Here is a 19740-nt window from a genome sequence, read left to right on the forward strand (position 1 = left end):
GTACATTAGTCGCAATTTTTGTTTCGTAGTTGATGAATATTACATCTCCAATGTAATTTTACGTAGGTATCTATACTCGCTTCGTTCGTGTTCCCAAACTCCGAATTCGAGTATTATACTCGATAGCACTAGTTATCTAAGACACTATTTTGGTTACATGTGCGATAGCAAACGACCAAAAAATATCGAAGTAACTCAACGAGCCATCTTGTGACAAAATTTATCACCATATTAATTAATACACTTACTGACTTCTCTTTAATTTTCAACAAATACTGTTTATACCCTGCCATTAATAGGCACTTAATGTAGTACATTTCAAATATCTGTCACAAAAACTAATGTATTTATCTAGTACAATCGAGTCTAAGACGCTCGTGTGTTGGTACCCCGCCTTCGGCTCGGGCAGAAATTTTCACATCTCGAGTCTTAAACACGATCGCACTGATAAATAAACTACTATTATCGACCTATTGACAAAATTTGTTATAAATACTAGTCAGAATAAAAAAAAAAAAAAATGAAAAACGGTTGACCCTGTAGGCCAACCCTAAAAATTCCGGCTGTTTTTGAGCTCGAGGATCTGAAAAACAGTATTGTTAATAGATGTTCAAGCTCTCTGAGCTCGATAATGCCTTTGAATGCATTGGTATTTTCGAGCTTGAAAAAAGTTACGTTTCGTTTTAATCTCCGATGCTGTGCGTTTGTATGTGTTTGTGTATATTTATATTATGCATCATTAATATAGATGTAAAAGCACATGTGAGTTTACTTTTAAAAAAAGAACACGGAAAAAAATTTACTCTTGCTACAACAGGATTTTTTCCTGTTGCAGCAACAGTAAATTTTTTTCCGTGAAGGGACACAAACGTCTTTAGATATATTTTGATAAGTAAACTTTTTCAATTGACGTCAAATCCACTAATTATATTTTTACTGTAATCTCATTTTAATGTTAGTTTATTTATAAATTTAATTATTTTTATTTCTTATCATCAACTACGAACGTTAACTTAACGATTTAAAAATATTTATTGGGATAAGCCGAATATTTAAACTTTTTTTTAAACTTCGTGCTAAGATAATTGAAAATTTTCAAAAAAAAAAAAAAAGGAAGTTATTGGTTTCGGTCCGATTTTCGAAAACCGAGTTTTCAACAGATCTCGATGTTCTGAGGTAAGGTAAAAAACCTAGTACCCGATCAGGGAACTATTTACCCGATCACTCCATGCATTTGTATATCTATATTTAGTAAAAGCCAGTAAATATAGATATAGAAATACATGAGTGATCGGGTACTAGGCCTCTTACCTTACTAGGAAGCTATTCTGACTATTTTCAAGAGGATGTTCGAGTGTATGTATGTATGTACGTACATTGATAGAAAATTTATATTGACTCAAGAAATATTTTCTTGACTCCAGAAAATATTTATCTGAAGAGAGTCAATTATCTTGCTTCAACAAATTCTTGTCTTGATTCAGATTTTCTTGACTTAAAAGATTTTATATCTTTGATGGATAACTTTCGTTTCTTGACCCGAAACTATATTATCTTCAATCGATACTAACGGATTCTTTAAGCAAGACAAACTGGCAACTGGTTGTCTTCAACTAAACATGTCGTTTTATCCCTGATAGCCAAGTTGGCCGCAAGTTGACGACAATCTACTGCAGCAACTTGTCGCCAAGTTGGCCGCAAAAGTTGACATTTCCATAAGTTGATGGCAATCGCTCTGATCTGATTTAAAACTCGAGTCTTAATGATCATTGAACTTTCTATTTAAATCGCATTTATTGATTTTTGTTCGAATTCATTGATTTCATTAAACTGAATCGCGATCAAAAATTAAAAAACCGCTTGTTGGAGTTTAAAATAAATACGAATGTATTAAAAGACATCTTTGAGCTCGAAAAAAGTGGAAAGTTTTAGGGTTGGTCTGCAGGGTCAGCCAGTTTACAGATTTAAAAAAAATTTTTTTTCAACCCTCCCGCTGTCAAAATTATATATTTAAAAAAAAATGAAGAAGGAACTTATTGGTCTCAATTTAACTTTCGTAACTCAGCAAACGATTCGGGGTTTTTTAGTTTTTCTTTATCAAAATTTTTTTCGTATCTTTTATTGTTATTAAGATTTTTTTTAAATCAAAAAAATAATAAACTACAAGAGTAAAAAAAATGGTTTTCAAATAATAAAAAAATTTATTTAATTTAAAAAAAAAATACAATATTAATGACGTTTAAAATCATCAATTTGTTGTTGAGTGAGAGTAAAATTAATGTATTGTGAATGATCGGCATTGATTAATTTTGGTACTAAAAATCCTCCGTAACCTTTTGATCCTCGATGAGCTAATCCAATTCCGCTGAGTGCCTTGTCGCCTAAAATTGCCGCTGGACGAGCGTCAAAGTATGGGATGGTCAGTTGTCCAAAATCTTTTTGATAATCAGTAACTTGGAATTTAATAAATTGGTTTGGATACGAGTCCAAGTGGTTTTTAGTATCAGCTTTTAGTGGATCATCGGAGTGGGAGAGGTTTAATTCAGTCCTCATTCGAAAGTAATCAGCAGATTTTTCAGATGATCTACCGGTGGTGAGCCACATCGAGGGTTTTGATGATCGTGGCTCTAGAGTTCCGCGATAGTAATCGTAAGGAGTAACAAAAATTTGAAGTTCTAATGGACTTGAAAAGTTGGATGGATATCCTGCCATGTAATTGAGCCGAACACCGGTCACAATAGTGTCGGGGGAAGTAATAACGTCGTCAAGATGGAGCTTAATATTATCGTGACGGAGATAAGTGTAGTCCAACTCGTAGATCAACGGCGACTGTACGTTTCCCTCACGCTTCCAAAACGAACCATCGGCAGTATTTTGCTTATAGACCAGGTCGTTAAGCGGAATCCAGTTGCGAGTGAAATTATCGATTTTACCTCCTGGCATAAGACGACCTTGTTCAGCTTGCAAGTGGACCATGTTGTCCTTCTTTTGGAAACGAACGTTCGTGATCACCCTATTTAATTTTTTATTAATGTTATTAATTTTATATTATGTTATTATTTTTCTAATTGTAACATAAAAAAGATAATTTTGAAAAAATTTAAATATGGAGACATGGGTACTCATTCTAATGGAAACTTATTTGACTTATGAATATTTAACTATGAATTTGATTGTCTTGGATTTTAATTTTATTAGACTGATCGAAATTTTATTAAAATCGATAGAGCGTAAAAACAGGGGGTAAAAGGAATCGCACAGAAAAATATACATTTGAGTGATTTTATATCACTGCTTGTGCTTATCGACAATTACCAATAGATGGTTGATTATTAGTGTCCCAGTATTTTAAAAAATAATAATAAATATAGGGATGAAAGGCCTATCTATTTAAACTGATCTCTTTTTTAAAAATAATAATTTAAATCGAACGGATGAGTTTGTTATTTAAAATATAATCGTACTATTTGTGAATAATTTATTAATTTCCCGCCAAAAAAATTAAAAATAAAAAAAAAAAGAAAGAGAAGTTATTGGTTTCGGTTCGATTATCAAAAACCGAGAACAGATCTCGACCTTTTAAAGTCCTAAGGAGCTGTTCTGACTATTTTCAAGTGGATGTCCGTATTTTTGGTTTATTTGTATTCTCATAACCGGGTGAGATGTTAAATCAGTAGCCAGTTGTCTACTGCGACTGTTTGACGAATAGTAAATAGACAATTATTTCATCCCAATTTTCATACCAACAACAACAACAACAACAACAACAACAACAACAACAACAACAACAACAACAACAATAACAATAATAATAATAGTAATAGCATCAATCAGGCCAATAATAAATCATTTTTTTTAATTTTGATCACTCTGACAATTGTCTCGTCAAAACACACCGACTAATTCTATAATTCAAATAAATTAATAATTTCCCCCATAATCAAAGTACTGACTAATTTGAACGCGTATCAAGAATTTAAATTCTCCTTCGCTCTCCGGGTCAAAAATAAAACTTGATTCAGGCTCGCTTCACCTTATTTATGTGTACATTTTACATTTATTCTATTAAATCAACACAAAAAAGTGTTAATTATTTAACACAAAAATTTTTAACACTAGGTTTTTTGACGCAATGACGTAAAATTTTTTACTGTGTAATGATATTTTACTATTAAGTCGCAACAACAGTATTAATCCTGTTGCTGCAACATGGCTGCCTCCTGTTGCAGCAACAGTAAATTTTTTTCCGTGTAGTTTTGACTTTTTCGCCTTTTAATTTAAGTCGAATAAGTCTACACCAAGTCAATTGCAAGTTGATTTCATCTTTTTCGTTTTAAATCGTGATTAAGTAAGCCAGTTAAGTCTAAACCAAGGCGAAAACTCAATGTACTTCATATCTCCGTAAAAAAACGTCGAGTTTGTCTTGTGAAAAACGGCTCCAAACTTCGACTTGGTAAACCAAGTCTAAATCAAGTTTTATTTTTGACCCGGGCCTTTTTTCTTCCAGCTATTAAATAAATAACTAAAATTCTTACATATTATTATTAATATCAGCAATTTGTGGCATCAAACTGATTGCACGTGTGGCGAAAGATTCTGCGCCTTCCTCAGAACATTGACAGATCAAATTATCACAACTGGCCTGTTCTAATGTATCAATATAACGTCCATTACAGTTTTCTCTCACCGTTTTTTTTGATCCGTTGTCAATCCACTCATACCTTCTTCCGGTTCCTAATTTCTGAAACACCACACACACTTTCATTATCTTATTATCAAAAAATGATGAATAATTAAGTATTTAAATAAAGTATTTACAGCTTCACAGAACGCTTTCTTCTCAGCAACAGTACAGTCATGTAGCCTTCCATTGCATTTCCATTTTGGACAGTAATTATTGATCAACAAATTTTTTCTGTTGTAACTCTCGTCCAAGCACTCAACACTACTAAGTATATCTCTCTTTATATCTTGATTTACAATTTTAGTAGAACGATTTGTGTGCGAAGCTTCGCAATTGGCATCCAATTGTCTTTTGTTGAGGTAATACAGTCCAAATAAATTGTCCAATCGGAAGCTAGTTACATCTGATAATAAATAGTTGAAATTTATTATTTTTTTTAACTCATTTTTTAATAATTTGTTATTCATTTATAGTTTTATTATAATATATTACCATGATAATGAGTTTCAGGATCACATCGTAATGTTTCACGTGATGCCAATGAAGTAATACGTTTAGAACCTTGTAAATAATTACTCATTCTATGTACGAGTTGTGTTATTTCCACATTTAACTCATCTTTTTCGTCAACTACAAAATAAAAAATTTTTTCATTTTCACTTTTATTACACGGAGAGAAATTTACAGTGACCGTTTCTAGTACGATTATGAAATATCATCCCATATTGTTATAGTAATAATTACTTGAAATTATAGGATACAGGCCCATACTTTCTGGGAAAAGTTCCCATAACTATGGAAACAATTCCCACCATTATGGTAACAGTTTCCATCTCGTATGGTGATAAGATTCTCTATATTATTAAGAGAATAAGGAAAATCTTGTTCACGCCAAATCTACTCTCTAAACCTGAAATAGTGAATTATCACTAATTCACAGTGTATATTCACTATTAGCCACAGCTAAAAGTCGACCACTTGGAATTAGTGCATATACACTTATTTACCCAGTGATTTTAAAAAGTAATGTTATAAATATACTGTGTAAAAAGTAAAATTTTCACTATTTATACATAAAATTCACTTTTTTCCAGTGAATTAGTTGATCACTGGGAAAAACAGTGAAAATTTAACTATTTCAAATTTAGAGAGTATATGATAGAATTAGCTAATGTTATTGAAATTGGTATCATTAGATAGGTCTTGACTTAAATTTGTGCCTTTTCATAGATTAAACTCTTTTTAATTGCCAAGTATTGAGATAAATAGATTCATCTATATCATTCGAATTACATTCAAATTACACGAGAAAAAAGACGATCGTATTTATTTTCTTTAAATAAATTAATACTTTACTTATTCTGTCACTAAATATGACCCTGGTTAAAAAATACTGATTGAAAAGAATTGAGAAGCGGCCACTCCATGCAAACTGTATAGCGATATATACAAACAAAATAATTGAAATTATTGAAAAGAATTCGAATTTCATCATTTTTAATTCTTTTCAATCAGTATTTTTAACCAGGGGACTGAATATCACTGAATATATAGCTATATTATTTGTATCGCGTTACTTATTCCAAAATGACAGATTTTTATACTCCCTTTTGGTTTTAAAAAGCTTCTCAAAGCCAAAAAAGTGTGTATAGAAAAAAAAAGAATTCATTGACTCAAAAAATCTTTACTCGCCTAAAGAAAATTTTTACTTACCCCAAGAAAATTTTTTGCATTGTGAATGGAAAACAAAAATTTATTTAAAACTAGAAAAAATTACTTGGTGCAAGGAATCATTTCTTGACCAAAAAAATCTTTTCTCACTTCAAGACAATTTTTGTATTTAATTGATAATGCATAAAATTTCTTGGTGCAAATTAAAATTTTGTTGCGGCAAGATATCCTTTTTTTCTGCTTATATTATAAATTTAGTAGTAATATTTGGGCACATTTGGGGAATCCATCCGAAAACGCTATGTGGGAACCCAGATAGGAATCCAGGCTGGATTCGCACATCGATTTTTTTTCATAGGTATTGGAACAAAATTTTCTTATTCTTATAATCATAATATATATATATATATATATATATATATATATATATATATATATATATATATATATATATATATATATATATATATTATAACATATTTACCGTGTAGCATAAGCTCTTGATATTTATGAGCAAATACAATCATCGTAAATGCTTTCAACTCAGTCAAAATAACTAAATCATAAACAGCCTTTATTTCTTCTTGTATCGACATTTCATTATCACATTTAAAACCAAACGAAGATACCTAAGAATTTAAATTTATTATTGTAATTATCAGTAAAATAATATTTAAAAAATTATCGGGATAATACATCGGTTTTGTGAGCCGAGTAAGTTGAACAAATATTTAATTGTATTACATTTTTAAAATACAAGTTAAAACTACGAATTAATATAAAAAATAAATTACCTGGGGATTGCGTAAGTATTTTAAAAGCTCCAAGTAAATGGGAGCCGAATTTGATGGCTCAAAAAAACTCTTTAAATTGATGACAGCTTCCAATAAACTATCGGGTCCGATGGACAGGATTGAGTTGACGAATTTACTTATCTCGGAAATCGTAATTTGAACTTTTGGGTGAGCATACACCATAAAATACTTGTAATATTCATTTATTTTGAAAACGCAGTCATGTATTTCTGAAATTTTTGATTCAGAGCAATTTGTACCTAATTTCAAAAAAATGTTTCTTATATGTTCGCCCAGCTGTTTCTCAATGCCGTCAGTATCGTGGAATAGGTTGTTTGAAATAAGTCTTGCTTTGAAGAACATTTTTCGCATGGCTTTATTAGCATTGCTGGCATTATGGTTCTCCTCTGCTATAAAATTGTTAGTTAGATCCACCTGATGGTCAAGCGGGTGCTTTGGGTATTTATCTGGCAGTATAGGATTTGATGAATGATTTCCAGATATTGGTTGATTGAGTGAAGACTGCTTTTTTTTAAATCCAGCCACTACGTTACTTATTGTGACGACAATGTCTTTGATCCTTCCGCCGATTTCGTTCATCGTCGATAGATTCACAGATGCATTTGATTGGTGGCAATTGATGATGACAAATATTAAAAAAATTAATTTTAGTTTCACCATTTTTTACTCAGTTTCTTAATCTAGAAAGTAAAACATTTATATATATTAGACTCATTCAAAAAACTCGTCTATTTTTAACTTCCCGCTAAGAAAATTGAAAATTTTCAAAAACTCGGGAAGTTATTGGTTTCGGTCCGATTTTAGAAAATCGAATTTCTATCAGATCTTGACGTTTTGAGGTTCGAAGAAGCTATTCTGACTAATTTCACGATGATGTCCGAGTGTACACGGAAAGAAAATTATGGGAAGTTTTGCTATGCATTATGGGAATAGATCCCATAATTGTATAGGAATTGTACCCATACTATTATAGGGATGCTTCCCATATATTATGGGATCCATCCCTATAATAGTATGGGTAAAATTCCTATACCATTATTGGAACCATTCCCATAATGGTATGGGAGTAGTTCCTATACTGTTATGGGAACCATTCCCATAATATCATAAAAATTTTTTTTTGCAAAATAGTGTAGAAATTTCCCTCATGATATGGAAAGATTCAAATAAAGTGTCTTCGACGCTAAATTTATTTTTAAAAAATAAAAATTTTAATGTTTTTGTCAAATGCAAATTTTTTTTTCAATGTTCGAATTTTTGTTTTTATATTTAATAATATTTCTGTGTATTGTAGAAGTGATTTCCACACTTTTCTTTAAATTAATTTTTTCATGATAGTATGGAAACCATTCCCATAATATTATGGGAATAGTTCCCATAATGGTATAGAAATAGGTCCTATAATGTTATGGAAATTGTCCCTATAATTTATGAGAATGGTTTCTATAATTTATAGGCATAGTTCTCATATATTATGGGAATGATTCCCATAATATTATAGAAAGTATTCCTATAAATTATAGGAACCATTCCCATAACGTTATGGGTATCATTCCCATAATTATAGGAACTGCTCCCATAATTTATGGTCGTAATTCCTATGATGGTATAGGAAAAAATTTCACAAAATTATGGGAACAGTTTCCATAATTTTCTTTCCGTGTATGTAAATACCTGTAACTTTTGAACGGATGAACCAATTATGATCGTCAAGGTGTCATTTGACGCAGCTCGTTAATATCTAGAAGCTGTGAAAAATTGAGCTTGATCGGTAGGGTGCGTTCGGAGACATTCCAAAACTAAAATTTTTTCAAAAATTTTTTTTTTGGGTAACTTTCAATGTGCTCGGTGGATTGATTCCAAAATCAACTGGGCTTTAAAACTTTATAAGCCGCATCGAATGCCACCTCAACCATCAAAATCGGTTCATTTATTCAAGAGAAACCGTTGTCGAAGAAATTGAAAAAAAAAATTTTTTTAGTTTTTTTAAAATATCTCAAAAACGACTTAATAAATCGAACTTAAAATTTGACCAGCTTAAGAACTTAATAAAACGCGTCGATTGCCACCTCAACCGTCTCAATCGGTCTATTCGTTCGAGAGATATCGTTGGAGAAAAAAATGATAAAAAACGTTTTTTTTTCGAAAACAGTGGCATACAAAAGTATTTTCGAGCTCCTTGAGCTCGAAAACAGCGGGAAATTTTGGGGCTGGCCGGCAGGGTCAACGATAGACCGATTTTTAATTAATGCTTTATCGTTTTTTTTAATCAATTATCAAAATTTTAATATAGTCATTATAATTGAAAGTCATTGAATATTTTTAAAAAATGAGGGCTGTTTGAGAATGGTCTTAATAAAAGAAATTTAAAAATCAGCACTCTATTTAAAAGATTACAGCCTACTAAAGTCTCAAAGTTTTCGGGCTTTGTTTAATCAACTTTCGTATTTTCTAAATTAATTCCATTCCAAGATTTCTGATGATAGTAGAGAGCTAGCGGGCATCTGACAATTATCAAAACTTTGAAATAATAAATTAAAATGTTTATAAAATAAAAATAAAAAAATGCATGCTTAGAAAATTCAAAATTCAGTATACGCATTTTTTAAAATTTAATTATTTTAATTATTTATTTTTTTTATATGTAATTAAAAAATTGTCGTATGGCTGCTACATTTACACTCATAGATTTCTATCAGATTAATAACAATCTAATTGCCACTTGGAGATGATCGATTTCTTCAGTGATTGTCATGTATTAATTAACAAAATAGGTTATAGCCATTAATTTATCCGCTCGTAGGTTATGTATTTCGGTAATGGCCCGGATAATATGAAGAATTTTGGCTCGAGGGTATTGGATAGTAGTTACAAAGTGTACGTTATAGGTCGAGGGTTAATAATTAATTTATACTGTTTTAGCATAACAATAATAATGATGATAATGATGATTGATTATAATTATTAAATAGACGTACCTGAGAATGGGTATGAGGATACGTGGCAGAATCGTATAAACAGTGATTGGACACGACAACCAATGCGAGTTTATATATTTTAATAATGATTGAATCCACTCAACACACACTTTAATTACTCGTTAATTACTCAAAAGATGATAAGCCATTAGTCATTATAAAACCTAATAATAAAAATAATAATGATAGTAATTGTTATTTGAGAACAAAGGAGACAACGCAGTAAACAAGTGCGTCATAAATATCTCATGAAATAAATCATATTTTTTTCTTTGTTTGTAAACTTAGAATATTTAGTAAACAGGAAATAAAATTTTCAGTAAATTCTTGCTCGAAAACCCAAGTTTTAAGGAGTCCATGATAAAAAAATTTTTACGAATCAAGTTATACTTACATATATATTTAGGAATAATAATAATAACAATTATAGAACTTGAAAAATATATATAAAGTTTCGACATCTACTTATTTTACTAATTAAATTTTTTTCAATTTTAGCCCTCGAGTGATTGATAAATTTATGACGTTCGGAATCTTTTAATTAAATTATCACTTAAAGTCAATTACTGACTTAATAATTAATTTAAAAAATATGAATCAACTTTAATTAGGTATTTTTTTAGAAATTAATTGTCTAAAAAATAATTAGAAGCGATGATTAATATCATTGTCATTTATTGCAACACTCAATTAGAGTACACATTTTTTTTTTATAACTAATAACTATTTAAGCAAATACATAAAGTATAAAAAAAAAAAATAATAAAATAAAAATAATAATAATAATAAAATTGAACAATTGCTTTTTATAGTAGGAATCGCAAAACAAAGTTTGGTCCTCGCAATTATTTATACTTATGCATTAATCAATAATTCTGATTAATTAATTATTAAATTAATTAATCTTAAGATAAATCATTTAGTTAATTTTGTTTTTTTTTTTTTTATTCATTTATTTAATTACTTAACTAATATAATATTGACGATCATTTTTCTCGAAGGCACAACGATCCTCAACCCTTACGATTAATCTCTTTTACCACGAAAACTTGAATATTGATACTGAAAGAACAATTTATTTGAGCCAAATAAGATTTGTTTCATGCGGATAAATCCCATATTTGAATGGACCCAATCAATATTTATTTAAGGCAAAGATGCCGTTTATTGAAAGCATTTATTTGAACGAAATAAAGATTTGTTTATACTCGACAAATCTTTATTTAGATGATGGCAACCGTAACGCCGCAAGCCGCAGTGTATTTTTTTCAAACACAATTTGTTAACTATAAAAAAATATACACAGAAAAAAAAATTTTTACATTGTGAAATGAAAACAATAACTTTCCTAGGACTAGAAAAAATTTCTTGGCGTAAGAAATTTCTTCTCACCCCAAATAGTTATTTTCGAAACGTATGCGGAACGGTAGGGATTCTGACGGCTTGAAGTGATGTCACGAGTTTGCGGCTATGGGCGATTTCTTACCAAGACCGGATATAGTACGAGGTCTTGATGAGAATTTATCCATAGCCTCAAACGCGTGCCTGCACTTCAAGTCTGTCAGGGTTCCTACCTTTGAGCATAAAGTATCGAACAAAATTTTTTGTCATATCAACGGCGGAAGTTGAATTTGAGAGAGAAACAGTCAAAAATGTTTCAAGTCGTGTAGGAATGTAGAGACGGATAGAGAGAGAGTAGTTAATTTTCGATACAAGTTCGAGGAAAGTTAACCAAACTATTGATTGCCAGAAATCGTATAGTTTGCGCCCTCTGCATGTTGCTTGAAAATTCAACTTTCGCGGTTGATATGACAAAAAAAGTTTTTCTTGGCTCAAGTTTTTCGTCCCCAAAAAATTTTCGCTTGCATTTCATGCTGCAAAAAATCACTTAGGACAAGTAAAAATTTTCTCAGAGCGAACAAAAATTTCTTGCGCCAAGAAATCCTTTTTTTCTGCGAATATTTGAATGAAATAAACGATTTTGTTTAGTCAAATTTGACGAAAGTATTTTATTTAATTAAATATTTATTTCAATCGAATAAAGTTTATTTATATAAAATAAATACTTCTCAATAGTTTAAAATAAATCTATTTATTTGAATGAAATAAACTGTTTTCTCAGTGTATTTTTTAAAAGCTGGGGCAAAATGGGTACTTGGTTACCGGCGAGTTTTAAAAGTATTTTATTTTTTTAGTTTATTTGCTGAGTCAGTAAGTTAATTTACTCTCAAAAGAATGAGCACAATCCAAATTTGTAGAAACAAAAAATTTTCTAAATTTTTTGAAAAAAATTAAAAATTTTTATTTTTTCAAAATTTATCTTCTGGATCAGGTAAATCTTTTAATATTCTCTCGAACGAGTACCCACAAGTCCTGGTTATCAAATGATCCATTTTGTCCCGCTTTTCCCCAAACCGCAAAAACCGCGAAAAAAAAATTTCCAGTCAACGTGGCAACTATTAGAGATTATTAAAGAACACCCGCGTAATATTAACCGATAAATCGATTAATAACACAATGGTTCGATCGTAAAGGGGACCGAGTGCCTTCGTCATACAAGTAAAAAAAAAAATAATATTAATAATAAAAATAATAATAACTATTAATTAATTATTTAATATTAATAATAAATTGAAGAAAACTAAACATAATAAAAAAAAAATGCATATGTTTTAATATTAAAAACATCGTAACTAACACTTGTTACGATAAATACTTAATTATAATAATATAATTAAATCACTTAATTAAATCTCTCGATGCAATAGTGCAGTACATTTATTTCAATAAAAATATTTTTTTTTCTAAGGACACTTGTTGATTTTATTTAAATATTTTTAGTCGAAATCGACTGGCCTTTAATGGAAAATTATAAAAAAATTCATTGTTCGCTGATTAAAATCACGACGAATTTAAACAAAAAAAAAGCCTAGCCTAGTCTACAATAATTAATTAATTATTACAATAATAGTATTTTAATTAAAATATGTATATAGTAATCACAAAATGAGACTAAGGCCCAGATACCAAAAATGGCCGTGATCGTTAATCGTTACAGTGGTCCCGAGTTTTTTTTTTGTATCTTATTTAAAGGTTAAGAAAAAATATTATGAGCGGGGGCCACGATTAAATAAACAATCAGCCTTTTTTCTCTCCTCGTTCGTTGCTTGAGTATTTTATAGACAGAGCGAAGAGGAAGCTGATCAATAATTAGATTTAAATAAATATGCACACCTCAACAGTTTTCATGTATTTAGTCCTTTTACATTTAAAATAATAGACAGGTTGAAAATAATTATGACCTTCTTCACAGGAAATTCAATTTCCTATTCCTATAAAATTGATATCCACAATTTTTTCCAACTTTGATAGTTTAGTCATAATTTAAACTTCCAGTTTTCGGAAATTATAGTTTTGGTTTTAGGTAAATTTTTGGAGTGATACTTCAAATGGAGATAGTTACGAAACTATGGACTTAATTGAAAAATTGATAGGGACCTTTTTTGCAGGAAATTTAATTCTCTTAAATATTGACCTTATTGACTTTTTTCGTATCTTTGATAATTTAGCCTGGAAATGTAATCAAAGCTCGAGAAACGAAAGAGGTGTGCATTTGTTCGAATAAATGATAAATCTAAAATAATCGATATGTCTATTTAGAATCATACAAATCCATACAAAATCTCGGGAATTAAAAAAAAACACTCTGATACTCTGGAAGGCATTCTAATCATATAAAATTACTAGTCTTATAATAAAAAAATTATGACTTAAGTACAACCACAACAATAATTATTAATAATAATAATAAAAAAAAAAAAAGAAAAAAAACTTTGTCATTATTATGGCATTCTGGACGCTCTAGACGCTTCCGTTATCAGTAAACTAATTATTGATATTAATTTATCAGCTCTTGATAATTCCGCGGCGCATTTTATTTTCAAGGTTTAAAGTATGCTTTTTTTTATTACAATGCGCGCGGGTGGATTTTATTTTTCAGCGTATGAAAGCTAAGCTCTACGTGGAAATTTTGATTTTAATAAAAGACGTTGGAGATCCGTCAGTGTCTCATTCGGACCGCTCTTTGCCTTCATCATCCCTTCGTCGGTCGAATCTGCAACAAAAAAAATAAAAATTTTTTTTAATGATTATAAGCAATATACTTATACATATATTTATGTAGAATATAATGATGAAGGTAATGGACCTAGTGAACACATGTCCTTAAATTGACATCATATATAGGTATTTCAATACATCATACATATAGTGTATTACAATATACTGTGACCTGTGACCTATGATGTCAATTTAAGGACATGCGTTCACTGTGGAGTGACTCCATGGGTAAACGAAATGATGAGTCAAAAGATTTTACTAAAGGCCGAGAGATGTCGCAAGTGGCTGGGAGAAAATTAAAATTTCAAGATTTATCGGTAGAGTTGTAGTTTCAGGATGTTCGTTAGGTGGAAAGTATGGAGGGAAAATTTTAAATGTGATATGAATTTCGACAGGTTTAAAATTTTAAATTTTAGTTGAGGAGAGTATAGATGGGTTGTAGTTTTAGTTGGGGAGAGTGAAAATTAATTGATGAGTAGTAAAAATTCAAGCTGCCTAAGTTTCGATTGAGTCAAAGCGTAATTTGTAAGTCACTTTGGACACTAATCATCGGAAAATGAATAGTTTTGGTAAAAAAAAATGTTTGGCTCTGAAAGCCCAGCTTACAAATTGAATAACTTAGAAACCCTGGAAAAAAATAAGTCGAAAAGTTTGAAGTGTAGCTAAAAGTCTGATTTTTACGATAGAGAAATAAAAAATTTTTCGTTTTTCATCCCTCGACTTATAAATTTAAAAAAATAATAAAAAAGCGAAATATACTTATATAAGTGACGGTTTAAAATTCAATATCTTTAATAATTAATGATCGAAATTCTATAAATTTGTGAAAACTGTAGCCAAATGTCTGATCTCTCCAATTAATCTACATAATTTATCACCATAATTTCTTCTTATAAAATTTTTATATGTTCATTTTAAATTTTCTTATGAGGTAAAAAGCCTAGTTCCCAATAAGGGAACTAGTATCCGATCATTCCATGTATTTGTATATCTATATTTAGTCAAATTTAGCAAATATAGATATACAAATACATGAGTAATCGGGTACTGGATCTCTTGCCTTAAATCAATAATTCCTTCCCTTAAAATTAAAGTATCTCAAAAACTACTGGTTAGAAATCAATAAACCAAAAATAAAAATTCCAGCTAAAAGTTGAATCTCTCCACCGAACTCAATCCCAATTTTCCATCTCCATTCTTTTCACAATAAATTTCCAAAAATTTATGCACCTAAATTATCTTTCCAATAAATCTAGTCATTTTTTAAATTTTTTTTCATCAAAAGTCCCATCTTAAACTATAGACAACTAACTACAACCAGTTTCTACTCAGTACGATCCCTACTCAGTACCAATTTAAAGTGTCAGTGTATCATTACCGACAGTTTCGATCATATCTCCATACTCTAGGGATAATAATAATGGAGCTGTGTATTATGTCCTTGTCCATGTCTCTCAATCTCTCTCTCTCTCTCTCTCTATATATATATATTTATATATATATATATATTATGTAGATGTAAATGCGTCGCCACTGTGTAAATCCAACAAAACCTCACCACCCTTCTATTTTTATCTTAGTGTCGGGGACCCCATTAGACTACATCGACTACATCCTTTATGTCTTCAACATCCTCCGTGTCCTCTGTCCTCTTAGACTAGAGCCATAATCTCAAAATAAAAAATAAAAGATGGGTATTTACGCGGATAAAGACGAGGACCTTGAGGCATTTTAACTTTTAGCGACGCAATTGGGATTGGAATCTAAAGAGTATTAAAAATGTTGTTAAAACAGGTGAAAGTACGACATAATATCCTTGATCTTGAATACTCTTATGTAATGTATCGTCATATATATACATAGTGTACTTGTAAATATATATACCTACTGAGTACTGAGTATTGACTCGAGAAGAGAGAAGAGAAGAGATACTTTAGCATGTACAAATCGCGTGATTCGGTATATACGTAATTGAGTATTTTCCATCGTACTTCCGCTCAGCACGAGATTGAGGAGAATAAAAATAAAAATAAAAAAAATATAAAGAATAAAAAGAATTTACGCTACACTATTATCATCATCTTCCTGCAGATCTTTTAGCTTCGCATGCCATTTGTAACTTGTATCATCTTTTATGTACATCTTTACGTTTATGTTTTCTGTCTACATTATTATTTATAAATATTCATTTTTTAAAATTTAATTTTTATTTTTATTACGTGTTAAGATGGATTAAAATAAAAACCTGCATTTATATTTTTCTTCTATTACGGATTGCGGCTCAAGTATTGAAGTTACGGTGAAATTATTTACTACTTTTTTTTAGGAAATTGAATTTTCTACAAAATTATTATTATGCATTTTTATCATATCTCTAATAGTTTAGCTATTACTGTTATTTAAACGTTTGTAGACATAAAATTTTTAAGTTTAGCCATGGAAATTTATTTTGATTTACTTTAAATTGTAATAACGTCGAAAATATTTGATTTATGTAAAAATTACAAAATACTTTTTTTATAGAAAATTAAATTCTCTACACATTCATATCAGCACATTTTTTGCATAACTCCCATACTTTGGCGGCAATCTGAATCCAAACAAAAAGAATTATTGGAAAATCCAAAAGTGCACACCTTAATCGCTCATTTTATTTTTAATCATAATTTTAACTTTATATTATGAATTTTTTTTCTTATTATGAATTTTTATTCAACTTTTGAATTATTAACTTGATTTTTAAATTTTTAATTTCATTTTTTGTAAATATCCCGCCTTTTTGTTTTAGACTTTGCTCTTTTTTCGGGGGCCAAAGCCATTGTCCAAAAGACATTTTTTCGATGCAACTTATTCGATATCCGACAAGTTGTCGACTAGACTATCTCGTCGAAAAAAAATATCGATGAATAAACTAAAAGTTTAAAACTTCAAGTTTGTAACAGTCCAAATTTACGAAACGAAATAATATCGAAAAAAAATTCTAAAATGTAAAACACATCGAAATACTATTTATAGAAAATAATTAGTTACAGAATAGTAAATATGTGAACTGACATAAATAAAAACAATTATTGTCATTGAAATATAAAGTATATATAGTTCTATTACCTATACATACGTTTGTAGGTTCATTAAAAAATTTGATGATTTTTGGCCTGCAAAATTACATTTTTGATTTGATCGGAAAACCTTCGTTCATGGTACGTAGAATCATTTATAAAAGAAGCTGCAATTCGAATCAAATCGATCAGATGATTTGTCTTCAAATTATAACTGCATTAATTTTGAAAAATGTATTATCGAGAACCGACAAAGCGGTTGCTCTTCAGATGGCTGTGACTCAAAAAAACTATTTGAGATATGCACTTGAAATTTTAGTATGTTATTTTTGAAGGAATAGACTATCTAGATATGCAAAAAAAATTGATTTTTTCAAAATTCCACACTAGTGGCCCCTCTTAAAACGTATATCAATACTCGCTGTATTGAATAGTAATTCAAATGCATTTATATTTTTTTAATCAGGTATTTAAATGTTTAAAACAGTGGCGACATTTTATGCAAAAGTGTCATTCAGTAAAATTTTTAAGAAACATTTTTTTAAGTTATGAATTGATTATAAGCTGACTGTTGAGAAATGATTACCCTACGTCACTTGAATTAATCAGATAATTATCAAACACTATTAGGTCTTCCTTATCAATTATCACACATCAAAATGCAACCACCGGCTACTCAACAAATAATACGTGGGTTGATTTGTTTATTACCGCGAATTCCCTTCCTCTGAATCAAAAATTCAAAAACAAAAAAAAATATATTTCTTTACGATAATAATCGCCGACAATAAATAAAATAAAAGCCTCAACTCGCGCGTTGTTTTTATCATATACGCTGACAAACACCGACCGGGACACGTGACATCCTCCAACGTGGGCGTCGGACGCCGTTATGTCTCTCCAGCCATCTTAACTTTTCTTTGTTTTGTTTTCCATGTACGGATTAGTTAAACAGTCCCTTCCTTTATCCTCGCTGCAGTACATCAAAGTCACGGTAATAGATGACAAAGTATTTTTTCTTGTATTAACATTTTTAAATCAACATTAAACCCGCCAACAACTTGTGATTTTAAAACACCTCCATACTTATCTATGCAAACATGGGGCAAAATGAGACACCATTTTCCAAACAAAATAAAGTTATTTCCAAGTCTTTGTTTTTTTTACTGACAACTGGACAAAGTTCAACTCTAAAGTAGAATAGGTCACTAATAGAAATAAAAATTTTTTTTTTCTACAAACAGTATAAATTTTTGAAAAAAAAATTTTAAAACCCAGGAAACTTTTTGTTCTTTATCAGTAGCCCTCTTTACCTCAGTCAATTTTTCCGGTTCTCAATAGCAAAACAAACATTTGAAAAAAAACATTTTTTTAGTTTTAAAATATATGTATATTAGGAAGTCCGTTATTTCCCAAATCGATTTTTATTTACCGATCGCCCCCTGAATCTTTAGTTTATGACCTAAAAAAGAATATCCAACACAAACAGACTCTTAATTTTCACATGAAACTGTGCCGAAATCATTTTATATTTCCCATTTAAATAACATGAGATTTTTAGACTTTTGACTTTTAATTTTTTTTCTCAGAAACAAATGAGAGTAAAAATTTGATCAAAGCATATTCTGATAGGAAATTGAACGCTCTACAAAAAAGTTCTCATATGAATTTTCGATAAAATATTTCCTTCAAAAGTTATTTAACGTTAAACTTGTGTTTATTGTCAATTCTATAATAAATCGTTAAAATAAAAGATAATTATTATTATCACTAGAGTACCCATGATCATTTATGTCGATATCATGGCCTAAACAGAAAATCAAGGGAAAAAAACTAATTTTTGAGAAATGAAAGCGATAACAAAACTTTGGATTTGCTATCAACATGAAATTAAATTTGTATAGTATAAATTCAAGTATTAAAATCGGTATTTTGTGGTTACTTAGTCAATTCAATCATAATTAGTTAGAGAATATAGATAATCTGTAAACAACAAACAAAAAACACTACACAAGTTTATTTACTTTTTTTGTTTTAACTTCTGCTTACGGATCAACCGATGATTAAACTCAATGAAAATAGTTTCAACCTCAAGTTCTAACAAACCTCTCATAAATGGCATTAGGCGGAATAGTGAAAAATTGTATATGAATTGCAATTAACTGGAAAATTTCAAGTCTCTAAGTCGACGCGGGCCAAAGATATCGGGTCCAAAGTCAGCTGACGCCCGGTACAACGGTCATTTTTTCGAAAAAAAAATCCAATAAAACTCCGTCGCTGGTCTTTTGAATTTTTTTCTCAGTGTCTAGGACATTCCTAGAGATAACTGGAAAATTTCAAGTCTCTAAGTCGACGCGGGCCGAAGTCAGATAAAGCCCGGAAACACAGAATTTCTTTTAAATTATAAAAAAAAG

The 19740-nt window shown here is 29.9% G+C and overlaps 2 protein-coding genes across 5 annotated transcripts in view; both read right to left on the bottom strand.

The window, feature by feature from the left end:
* Positions 1 to 2181: 2181 nt before the first annotated feature.
* Positions 2182 to 10307, bottom strand: LOC130672841 (uncharacterized). The gene is made up of 7 exons (XM_057477601.1): positions 10149 to 10307; positions 7150 to 7850; positions 6840 to 6984; positions 5177 to 5314; positions 4819 to 5087; positions 4536 to 4741; positions 2182 to 3013 (listed from the first exon to the last, which is right to left on the bottom strand). Exons 2-7 carry the CDS (start codon positions 7828 to 7830, stop codon positions 2230 to 2232), a joined length of 2223 nt encoding a protein of 740 aa, XP_057333584.1. The 5' UTR covers positions 7831 to 7850; positions 10149 to 10307; the 3' UTR covers positions 2182 to 2229.
* A 1863-nt stretch (positions 10308 to 12170) lies between these two features.
* The window catches only part of LOC130672838 (uncharacterized), a 117152-nt gene continuing 109582 nt past the window's right edge, over positions 12171 to 19740 (bottom strand). For all 4 annotated transcript variants that reach the window (XM_057477598.1, XM_057477596.1, XM_057477597.1 and 1 more), the window contains exon 6: positions 12171 to 14262. The gene's annotated coding sequence lies outside the window, so the exon portion shown is untranslated. The remainder of the gene's footprint in view (positions 14263 to 19740) is intronic.

This window comes from Microplitis mediator, chromosome 8 (assembly GCF_029852145.1).
Source record: "Microplitis mediator isolate UGA2020A chromosome 8, iyMicMedi2.1, whole genome shotgun sequence".
Taxonomy (NCBI): Eukaryota; Metazoa; Arthropoda; class Insecta; order Hymenoptera; family Braconidae; genus Microplitis; species Microplitis mediator.